Source organism: Protomyctophum bolini (assembly GCF_963924005.1).
Source record: "Protomyctophum bolini genome assembly, chromosome: 4".
In the NCBI taxonomy this organism is placed as follows: Eukaryota; Metazoa; Chordata; class Actinopteri; order Myctophiformes; family Myctophidae; genus Protomyctophum; species Protomyctophum bolini.
Window position 1 is genome coordinate 13008116 of NC_137865.1, and position 12743 is coordinate 13020858.

The window sequence follows — 12743 nt, forward strand, 5'->3', positions numbered from 1 at the left end:
CAGAAAGTCCATTTTCAATTTAGATAAGATAAAAAAAAAACAAAAAAAAAAACGAGAAGACAAGACACATTTCCAACAGGAACATAAAAAAAATTAAATCTGAAAATGTAATAGGAGAGGGATCCCCATCATCCCCAGCTATAACATTATGTAGGCCGCCGCCTATATGTTGTTTTGTTGAATAATGTAAATAAAAGGTTGATCATACCACTTCTTTGCATTCCTCATGCTGTCTGTCGTCTGTCTGCAGCGCCTGCCACAGACAGCTACATCCTGTAAGTTCACTTAAGAAATAAAACTAGTGTTGAATAATCATTACTAGCTCTTATTTTGGAGAGGAAAAGGAAGTCTGTTTCGGGTGTAGCCAGACAGTTGTGTTTCAGACTCGGCGGGAGGGAGGGAGTCGAGGGACTGACGGACTGTAAACATTAGAAGTGATGGTGGATTAAACACATGCTTTTAGGCCAAAGTTTATATTTGCCATTTGAAAGCCATGCTGCGCATCTTTGACTCAAACGTACACACTTTGGAATACACGTTCCAGCCAGCATTAGGTGAGTAAATAATTAATTGTAAAAGTAAATTATTATCTGTCACGATATGAGGATATTTTGTAACATCAGTAGACAGCTCCTAATTAGGAAACAAACAACAAACTAGTGCAAATGTGGAACGCAAACTTTCAGACTGCAAACTTTCATGCATTAAGTAGCATTTCATTAACGAAGTCCACCACACCCACAACACCAGAGGGGTAGTGCAACGAACCATGTACAACCCAGATTCGGCACAAACAACTAAATTATTTTCGCTCATATGCCACCAAAATGTGGAACGCCCTACCAACAGTCATTAAGACATGCGAATCACTTGACTCCTTCAAAACCGCTCTCAAAGGGCACCTATGGCTGCAATTCGAAACTGGCCCCCGAAAATCTGAATCCCTTTCCTTGTATATGTTTCTTTTCCCTTTTTACCTCCTTTATGATGAATTCCTGTTCTGTTCTTTGACTATATAGAAGTGTCTATTTGTAGTCTCTAAATGTTTTGATGAATTGAACATGGTGGACCCTCTTGTAAACAAGTGTAATGCTTAATTGGGTCGTCCACTCACAGTTAACAGTCTTTGTATTGAGTTTGTGCTTGAAATGTACTGTAATTCTGCAAACTTTTAATACATATTTCAATCAATCAATCAATCCAGTAGGCCATACTTTGAAACCTCACCTACAAGTGGATAGTGATAATATGAGGTTTGTGGCTTGGATGAATTATGTAAGAGGAGGATGGTGCAAATAAATCAGGTCCTATATTTCTGTGTATAATTCTGTGTATAAAACATCATGTTTTGCTAGTTTGCATTCAAAATGACAGCCGCTGGAATAAAATGGTCTTTGATGAGTTGTTTTAGTTGTTAATTATAAGCAAAATACTTGATATGCCTACTTTTTCAAAAATGTTTGCTTGGTAACTGGTTATTATGGGCCATATTCAGACCGCAGCCATCTTGCCAGCAAGGTGCTACCTACGTAGGTGATACTTCCCATAGACAGCCCATTCATCCAAACAGAAAAGTCCTATCTAATTATATTAAACAACGTCAAAATCACCAACATTGCAGCTGTAGGGAAAGCTTGAATTATCCTCTTTCAATCTGCAATGTGTTTGTTTCATAAAAATCCCTTGCAGATGATTGTGCTGAATGAAGTGCTGGAGTTTGGAAGTGCTTGTTGACTATCACTCAACGGCCCAATGTGTACCACCTGTTTTGAAGAATACTGAACAACTCACCCCGGTGAGTTGTCTTCACTTTCTGACATGGCGTTGTGAGTTGTCTGTACTTTCCGCTGGGGCGAGTTGGTAAAGGGAAAAGATGGACAGCTCGCCCCAACAGTATTTGGACAACCAACAGTTATAGGAGAATGTGGGAACGTGTATACATGCAGGATGTTTTTAATGCTGTTGTGTCTTGGGAGGTGGGACATGGGCACGTGGTTCAGAAATAGCTGAACCATTCGCTTAGAAAAACATCAATAGAGCGGCATGTCGTGTTTGTGTGTGTGTGTGTGTGTGTGTGTGTGTGCGTGTGCGTGCGCGCGTGCATGGCATGCGTGTGTGTTTTCAGGGTACGTGCATTTCAGGAGGGACTACCCGGAGCTGTTTGAGAACCTGACTCCAGAGGCCGTCCGCAGCACCATAGAGGCAGGTTACCCTGGCATCCTGTCCAGCAGAGACAAGTACGGACGCATCGTTCTGCTCTTCAACATCGAGAACTGGGATTACGAGGAGATCACCTTCGATGAGGTCAGACTCCAATCACCGAGGGACTACATATCCCACAGTGCATCTATACCATATACACATAGATGTGTAGACTAGTAGAGAGTGTTCCAGATATGCACTGGTGGAAAGTAACTTAGTACATTCATTCTAGTACTGTACTTAAGTACATTTTGAGGTATTTTTCATTTAAGTATTTCCAATTTTCTATACTTTTACTTCTACTGCACTACAAGGCAAATATTACTACATTTATTTGAAAACTAGTTACTTTGTAGATTTGGATTATTTTTTACAAAACATTACCACTTAAGTTCAGCCCTATATTTCAGCCATTTGAAAATATCCGATCTACAAGCTCACAATGCGTTGCATCAACCTATCTATTCCAGATAGGCTGACCTTTTGTTACTACCATGAAGTCATGGCTGCAAGGTGTCACTCATGTGACTGCGTGTGTTGTACGTTTGTGCGTGCGTGCGTGTGTGTGTGTGTGTGTGTGTGCGTGCGTGCGTTTTTCCATAGATCTTGGAGAAGCTCCTGGAGAACGAGGAGACGCAGATCAACGGTTTCTGCATCATTGAGAACTTCAAAGGGTTCACCATGCAACAGGCCGCGGGGATCAAACCCACGGAGCTCAAGAAGATGGTGGACATGTTACAGGTAGATCAACACCTGGCGCAGCCAGCACATATCATTGGGTGCATATCTTTGGTCCGACATACATACAGTCCGTCCAAACACTGAAGTCCTAAACCAGAAACCTAACCACACGCGGAAGCCACGGGTGAGTCTGAAGGCTCATACATAGTCTGGATTTTCGGTGGTTAGGTGACCACCGAACTACAACATGACGTAACGAGCCGCGGTGAAGAGCAAACCACCGCCACCGCTCCAGCCCTTCTCTCTGTTTTTACTCACCACCGCTCAACGTTATTTCAGCGCCGGTGGTCAGCTCACCACCAGAACGGTGGTCACCTCACCACCGAAAATCCAGACTATGAATAGGCCTTTAACCTGCCACGCATGTGTCTTAATTGGCCATGCGTGTGTGTGTGTGTGTGTGTGTGTGTGTGTGTGTTTCCACACGAGTGGAAGTCTGTATATGGGGAGCCCGGGAGTGTGTGAGGTGCATGTTTTGAGAAAGTCCACTATTCAGGATGACGCTTTACCCATTATGCATTGTGGTACGAGGTGCGGGTGCAGGCGTTCCCCATAATTTATGGTTTCTCACACTGAGGAAGAGTATCACAGGCTGCTCCTCTGGACTTTGTCTGTGCTTATTAGTTTTTTGGAATTTGTGTATTCTTGTTCAGTTTTTTAGTCTTGTATTCTGGTAGTTTTTGATTTCCCAGTGCTTCTAATTTCGTAGTATTGTTCCTAGTGTTTCCTGTTAGTTATCTGTACCTGTCTTGTCTACCACAATGTTTCCACCAGTCCCTCAGCCTATCCCAGTGTGGATTGTCAGTTGAGTTATCCTGTGTCTAGTTAGTCCCTTGTCTATACTGTATATACAGTAAGCCTACTGTATATGCCCCTGTGTGTTCAGTTCCTTGCCAGTGTGGCGTCATTGTGATGTGGTCAGTCCCCTGTGTATTACACGTTTGTATTTTCTATAGTGTAACCTCAGTTCCTTTTTTCCAAAACCTTTGGGATCTTCACTACTCTGCCTGTGCCTGGTTGTTCTGCATGTGAGTCCTACACTTCTGTAGCCACATTATGACAGGTCATTTTTCACTTTTGTGCTTGAAGGGGTGGAATTTGGGCTTTATCGAAAAAAAGAAAAAAAAACTCAAATGGGGTATGGAAACGCTTGCCTGATAGTAGGCCTGTCGCGGTGCTAGAATTTCCCCCACCGTTTCCACCGTGCTTCTCAAACGGTAACACCGAATCCAACCACTAGGTGAGGTGTCCTAACACATTTCGACCTGAGATCAGATTCTAAAAATGTCTTCTACAACAACAGTTTTCTAAAAAAGCTATGTTTCTTTGATTTTTCAAAAATAGCAGACCTACAAGCTCGTAGCACGCCACTTGGTGGCGCGCTATGAGCTTGTAGTACTGCTATTTTTCAATAACTAAAGCATAACATAATGCTAACACCAAAAGGGGTTAGCATAAGGGGCCCAGAATGGGCTAATAGACCTGCCTGGCATTGATCCAGAAACAGAAACTACAACAGCGCTTGCACTTTTAGATCTAATTTCCAAAGTATAACTTACGTGGAGGCTTTAGGGCCAGGCAGTATAGGCAGGCACGGTCAAAAAATACAACTAGAAGATACACAATCCAAAAGAACTCTTTTCATCATTTTATTTTCCTCAACCGAGACCAACAACGCACGTGTTTCAATTTCAGCTCACATAGCCTTCATCAGCGTTGATCAAGACACTAACAGGAAATCATTACAGGGTGAATTGAGAGCGCACCGTTGCTAGTGCTACAGGTTATTGTGAGTAAATAAAGCACATTGTGGAAGTATAAGCTCACCGTACCGTATGTCCAATGCAGCTATTGATAACCTGCTTATAAGCACATGGGTGCCACACAAAAATGAACTGAAGTGGTTTTATAGGGTACACGAGAAAATATATAGTCTAGTATTACAATTTAAAAAGAATAATAAAACGGTGCTATCGGTGTGCAAGTAATGTACTCTGTGGCGTGCCCACCCACCGGTAACACCGGACACCGTGACTATGTCTACCGCATAGGTTTCGAATTAGAAAGCATTGAACTTGTATGTTATCACTTTTGGAGAATGGAAAAATATGCGATGGGGAGCCAGTGGAGAAGGGTAGGTGGCCAGGGTGGGTGTGAGATGTGGACACGCACTCACACACTCTCCTCGCAGTGCTGTTTTGAATGTATTGAAGCCTGCAGACTCTTGCTATAGGGATCACAATGAGTAGTGTGTTGATCGTAAATGGTAAATGGTGCATATACGTAGCACAAGGCCCTTTACATAGATTGTGCATTACATTCACTCATTCACATACATCCATACACCAATGGCGGAGGAAAACATGCAAGGCACCAACCTGCACATTGGGAGCAATTGGGGGTTCAGCGTCTTGTTCAAGGATACTTCAACATTAACTAAGCATTATGTTATACTTTAGCTATTGAGAAATAGCAGATCTACAAGCTCATGGCGCGCTACGAGCTTGTAGATAGCTATTTTAGAAAAATCGTAAAAATGCGGCACAAATCTTTGAATATATATTCTTTCAGAGCGAACGTTTTTTTTATTTCGACGTCAGACCTAAATGGGTTAACTGTGGGGGAGCCCGGGATCGGACGGGTAACCTCACGGTTCCCATCCATCTGCTCTTCTGGCCGCTCTACCCCTGAGCTACTGTTGCCCTGATCATGGAAGTTTGATCTGTGAATGTACATTTCCAATAAGTTTTGAAGTAGAAAGCGGAAATCATTTAGTTCACATGCCTATCAATACAGTTGTACCTTTAATGTCAAGACCTGTGACTGAATAGCCTACCAAGTCCGACCCGGTTCAAACATAACCATGACTAGGCCACTATTAAAGACAGCTAGAGGACTTGCATCCCAATCGCCAACCAGGCAGTCTGTGACAGTGTGTGATCTTTTTAAAAGCCTAGTAAAATAACATCAAAAAGTTAAATACGTGTCAAATAATAGGAGTCTCACTTGACTGGCAAAATAGTGACACCTGCTTATTTCTGAATATCTCCCAAGAATCGCATTTTATCAGTGGAAAGATTTTTTTTAATTTCTACTACTACTACTACTACTTCTCCTACTGTCAGTTTTGATGTTTCACTGAATTCCAAGTGGGCTGGGCTAGGGTCATTTTCTTTGATACACTGTACAGTACACACTTGTTAGGACGGTGGACAGATTCTCTGGAACCTCCTGATCCTTGAAAATGATATTACACTCAGTGGTTATGAGTGGATTACCTTTTCCACCGACAGACAGAACATTGGGAGTGAACGGATAAAGCTGGAGATGAATTCCACTTGGTTCTGTTGCCACTGCCCTGATTGGATTTTGGCATGCTGTTCCTGTGGTGAGCTGCCCCATGGGCTGTCGTTGTCAGCACAGCCTTCCATTGAGTTGGCAGTGTTACATTTGTCGACTAAAACCATGACGAAAAATGTTGCTCGACTTGTATAGTTTCACTTTTCAATTGAGTGCTATAGCGCCACCCTTTGGCCAATGGCCGTGGGCTTTGCATCCTCACCATTTGGCATAGCCCTCTACCATATTGGCAAGTTTCTCGAAAACCGACTTCACGGTTCGGGGCTTGGTCCCTTAATTAACAGGGCCATGTGCAGGCCTCACAAATTCTACTGATCTATGTTGTACTCTGTATAGGCTTTCAATTAGATATGCTGACTGCCATGGACATGATAATATTAGGTCATATCAAATCCAACTGCTTGACTGTCAAATGTTAAGGACACAATATTACGTCACATCAAATGTGTCATGGTCTTTTCAGTGGTTTATGATAGATGGTGTTCTTCTCCAATGTATGAATGACGGAGACGTTCTGTTTTTTTGTCATATACGTATCTGTCTGTATTGCATGAGATGAATGGCCCAAGGAACTGATAAATCAATCGATTGAGCGATCTGATCAATCAATCGGACCCCTCAGTCAGTCACAGTCAGTCACTGTGGGTTTGATCCACTTTTCGTTGGAGAAAGAGCCACTTGACTTCCCCCACCCATTAGTCATGTCAGGGTGGTCTACTCCCTCGTTTGTATTCCAGTTAGCCTCCATTACCTGGTCCTGGACGCATGCATGCATGTTCAGGATATCTCACGGCAGCAGATGGACTCCAGTATTCCCCTGCCTCCACCTCTCTCCTTAAACATATCAATGGTAGCTGGCAGCTGGACCCTGAAAACACCTGTAAAGACCAGTTGGGGAGTTGGTGTCTCTCTCTCTCTCTCTCTCTCTCTCTCTCTCTCTCTCTCTCTCTCTCTCACTAGCTGAAGGCAGCCCCCTACCCCTTTTCCCTGACTAATTTATTCACAAACATATGCATATCCACATTTGAGTTTTCCCTTATCTATAATCTTGACAGGTAACACAAGGTTGTTTTTGTAGTATGTAGCTTTAATACCTTGTAAGGTTACATGGCCAGTTTAAAACTATATCATTCAGGACTTATTCAGGACTTTAATGAATAAAATTACAATACGTAAAAAATAATATCAACTTCCACAGTAGAATATATTAATTCTATAGCACATCTGTAGTGGTTAACATTGAAAAATGTTGATGTCGGGTAGGACTGTTTGACAATGTCTACACAATTATTTACAGCAGATGGAACACCGGATTGGACGCTAGAATGGCTAGATGCTGAGAGAGCAGTGTGTGGAATTTTCGTTGATGGATATTTATTTTTGTACATTTTGTTACTGTCCGACGCACCTGCATCTGAACTAAGTGGATGTGTGAATATTATCTTTGCGAAGCATGCAGCTTTAAAATGACAGTGAAGTGCACTACATGCCCCAATTATATTATATGGTAGGACGCTCCTAATAGGCCTGCCGTGAAGGCTCATTTTCAGTATATGAAGAGAAAATACAAAATAGAAAGATGGCCGTCCTTCAACAAAGTATGGTGTTATGGCTGTCACCGCACTAAGGCACACTTGCACTATATATCATCATACCACATTGGCTGTTTCACGGGTAGTTACCCCCGGGTACAGCTATAGGCTTTAGTTCCGCCTACCGCAAGCACAATGCAACGCCGGACCAATGTTGGGGTTGGGGTGATTTCTGCATGATTTCCTTTGGTGTGGTGCGCTACCCCTGGTTGTATGAACTGAAATGTGTTTGGGAATAAGGTTGCTTCCATAGACTGGTTGTTTTATGTTTTGTTGAACAAATGGAAAATCCTGAAGTGGACGTTTTGTTGTTGTTGTTGAAGGACCCGAAAGGCAACTTTTTATGTTTTATGAACTGAGACACATTTTCATGGAACTGGAATTAATCATTTCTGTTTGTTTTTGAGGGGCACAATAGCGAACGGGCACAGGGAGGAGTTCCAGAACGAGTGATTCCGGTTGCCATATTGTTCTGTAGCTCTCACTGTGGCTAGATACCGGTACACTTACAATTTACAATTTAGCAGATGCTCTTAATCCAGAGCGACTCATATTAAGCAAGAACAAAAAAGCATGGGAATACATCACATACCGGTATATAAAATGCATTTATCATGAAACATGCTTAAGCTAAGAACGTAACTAGAACATATCTATATAATGACACTATACATATAAACTATACATACTGTATATACTAACGATACTATGCTATACATAGTATAGTACCATAGTACACTACCAAAGGCATGCTATATTGGAGAAAGTTACTCAACTGAGCGGATTGGATCCATATGAACACACAGAGTGGGTGACAGTAAGAAGACATGATTATATGATCTCCTACCGTTTCTGACAGAAGTCAACATGTATCAGTATCTTGTTTGTCTCTTTGATATATCCGACATCTGATCCCCTTGCGTTTGCCTCCAGGCTGGAAATACAAACATTTTGACTCCAATGTCCTTGTTATTGCAACCTACAACGCAGCAACGTCGACCTACCATAGCTACAGAGGGACAAACAAACAAGTGAAATATAGTAGAGAGATGGAAGATACTAGTAGTGTAGTGATAGTACACTATCACTATAGTACTATAGATCACTATAGTACTATAGATAGTACACAGTAGTGATAGTAGACTACCACTACTGCAGTGATAGTCTACACACCAGCGTCACTGACAAGTACACAGACTGACAGCCTAGTAGCCACTAGCAACTAGCCTACTTGTAGGCTATGCCGCTATAGAACAAGATGGCGCCCAAAGGGAACGGACTTGAGCCCAAATCCTACTGAACGCGTCACTATGCCCATCCTCTATACATTTGACACTGATCTGTCCAGCAGTTTGCTACATTAACTCCTGTTCCTGACACACGTGCACGCACACACACACACACACACACACACACACACACACACACACACACACTCACACTCACACACACACAGCCCCTCTTGTAGATGGCAATAGACTCCTGCAGAGCCACGCTGTACAAATGTAAATGGTCTTGACTTCTCAGTTAATTAGACTTCCTCTGCCTGTGAAGTTGAATAAGGCTGAGGGACACTTAATCAATGAGGAGCGATGCAGACCGGAGGTAATCAGCAACCCACAGCTTTGACTGTTTATTTCAAATAATTAAACACTAAACATAGCTGGTAAAATGCGGTGAACAGAATATTATATTAATGCATAACATTGAAGACGTGACGGTAAAACAGTCTGAGATTAGCCTAAGTTTACAGCACTTTAACACTCAAACTAATTATCAAAAAAGCACAGACGCACACAGCATATTTACTTAATCAACCAAAGTTTACAGCACTTTAACAAAAACGCACACAGCATAGACTAATATTTATAAGCGTGTGTGTGTGTGTGCGTGTGCGCGTGTGTTTTTTGGTCATTTTATTTAGAAGTTTCAGTCTGAAATGGAAGGCCGTATTCTGTTTGGATATGTGGGCTGTCAAGGCCAGAAAGTAGTTTTTTGCCACTCAGTAGGCGTTCCTGCATTACTTCCTGGTTTGATGATGATGTCACGCGCATACCCTCTATAGTGATTTCTGATCGCATCGCGGCAGCCATGTTACCGCTTGTTGTGAAACCTTACCTATAACACATGCCGGCTGCTGCTCGAAGAAGTCTTTGCTCCTCTCGTTGTATTGGGCTGTGTGGGCGGAAATACAATGGCGCCTATAGGGGATATACAGTAGCTGGCTGGCTGCAGTCATTTCAAATGAACAGCAGGGGGCGCTGACATTGTTAAAATAGTACACTATACTCTGTCTGGATGTCAAAACGGAGTAGTTCTGTAATCAAAATCAGCTGTGTTTGGTTGAACATGCAGCAATGCGAACAACCAAACAGGTGAATTAAATGAAGATAATTCTTCGGGCTGGGTTACGTCATCACGCAGCATGTTTTAGTTCAAAGGAAAGGAAAAAAATATATTTTTCAATTTCCCCATTGTTTCAGCATCTATTGTTAGGTATAGCCTATGTCCATATTATCACCACAGATATGCTTTCACTGTCTTTAACATTTTGGCCACTGCCAACTTTCTCAACTTCTTGGGAAAATGCCAAGTTGCCAGCCATGTACAGTTCTTGTCCCTGCAAATTTTACAGAATAAAAGACAAATGGCAAATCTGCACATTGGCACATTTTAGCAGGAAATGGGCATACCCATCACAACACTGTCTGTGATTGGGTGAGTGACCATGCATAACCAAATGGATGAGGTCACCTGAGCTAATCAATAAACTCTGCGATTGGCATTATTCACACATATACAGGCAGTGTACACACAGTATCCTGCAGACTCCAGATGGCAAAATCACATACAATTAATTTCCCAAGAGGGGAAAAAGAATAATCCCTGGACGCTTTTCCCATCTTCCATGCGGTGCTAAACCGGAGGCCGTGATGAGTTGCATTCTGCTGAATATGAAGTAGATTCTATACTAACGTGTCACAGTCGCCTAATCACAACTATTTTGCATAATGTAAAAAATAGTCATACATTTTCGAGCGTTGCGAATTGCGATGCACTGAGAGCTTATAGAATGACTATTTCCACTATTTTTTAACAAATGAGTATGAAATTATTACATTTGGCATAGTCCATTATTTATGTTGATTATTGTCAGTAATGTCTTTGCATATTTAAGTTATTTGCAATATATGCCCTGTGCAAAGCCTGAAAGCCAAGCAAATGCATTTTTATGTACCAACGTTCAATGAAAAGAACTCAGTCGCACTGAGGAAAAGACAGGAAGCAGAGCTGGAGGTCGCAGAGACTAAAATGTCGAGGTTCTCTCTGGGAGTAACAAGGATGGATAGGATCAGGAACGCGTACATCAGAGGGACAGCGCATGTCAGACATTTGGAGATAAAGCCAGACTGAGATGTTTTGGACACGTCCAGAGGAGGGATAGTGAGTAGCCTATATCAGTAGAAGGATGTTGAGGTTAGAACTGGCAGGCAGGAGGCCTAGAGCCCTAGAGGAAGACCAAAGAGAAGATGTATGGATGTAGTGAAAGAAGTTAGTTGGTAGAAGAGGAGGCAGATGGAGGACAGGGTGAGATGGAGGCAGATGCATCGTTGAAGGGAAAAGCCGAAAGGAAAAGAAGAATGTCCAACGGAAATAACACCATGGAATCATTAATCACGTTTATGTGTTAAAATGTCACGCCCTACTTAGATCCACGTGACATCATGTGTCTGCACGTCTGACCTATGGCCCTTGGAACAGGTTGTATAATCACCTTCGATTGGTTGAGCATGAATGAGTCAACCTGTGTCTCTCCTTCATCTGCTCATCAACTGCACACACACACACACACACACACACACACAGTCATCCATCTATATTTAAATGTCAGGGTAGAGGCGCGTGTGCGTGCCCGCTGAGACGTGAGCAGATTCCGTGTGTGAGGATAAGCATGCTGAACCTGCAGCTTCTCCTGTGAAAAGGGAAGGTCCACACCTCCTTGTTTCTGTTCTATTACAATGCACACACACAGGGAGATGGACAGTGTTTAGTGGTTGTCTTTTTCTATTGAGGGAAAAGCGTAGGGGCTGAAACTAAAATACATTTAAAGTCAAGAGTTAAAAACACTCATGTTGGCCTACAACATGTTGGTGTGTGTGTGCGTGCGTGAGCGCATGCCACGTGTCCAACCCATTCTGCGCGGGAACCCCTTTTGGTGTTATAATATAGCTATTGAAAAATGGGCTAACGGAAAGCCATTTAGTTTCTCTATCATCGAGGGAGTTCACAGTCACGCAGAGCATCCCCACTCCTCGCGGCCTCAGATGAGCTCTGTGAGCACTCAGTCAGAAACGGGGGGATGGATATTGATGTGTCTCAGTCAGCGGTGGAGGTGGACTCGGTAAGATACCACTGGCCATTTATCTTTGTGTTTCTGCTTTATCTGGGGAATGACATGTCTAAGGTTGTACTTATACTTACGTATATGCCAGTACTTCTCGAGTGGAACACACTGCAGACCTATACAGGACTTTGTCAACAGAGTAGATCTATGGTCTGTTGCTGAGTTTTATAGCACTTTATCTCATCTGATATGGGATATGTTTTGGTGTCTGCTGATGAGTGAGGATAACAGTCTTGACGTCACTGCAGTCCACAATGTATGGAGCAGTGACAGCATTTTTTTATTTTATCTTTTAAATAAAATGTAATTTAGTTTTATTTGTAGACAAAATATTGTTTTAGTCGACATCTACAGTTTATTTTGTCGACAAAAAGGTATGTTGATTTTAAGGTTGCATGCTGAAAATATCTACAAGCTCACAATGTGTCGCAGCGTAGAGCATT

General features: G+C 42.4%; 1 protein-coding gene across 1 annotated transcript in view; it reads left to right on the forward strand.

Moving 5' to 3' along the window:
• Positions 1-493: 493 nt before the first annotated feature.
• The window catches only part of LOC308314437 (retinaldehyde-binding protein 1-like), a gene marked incomplete at both ends in the record, with an annotated part of 43292 nt that continues 31042 nt past the window's right edge, over positions 494-12743 (forward strand). Inside the window, 3 exons of the mRNA XM_080762068.1 lie at positions 494-554; positions 2126-2304; positions 2806-2943. Coding sequence (XP_080618194.1) covers positions 494-554; positions 2126-2304; positions 2806-2943 — 378 coding nt within the window. The remainder of the gene's footprint in view (positions 555-2125; positions 2305-2805; positions 2944-12743) is intronic.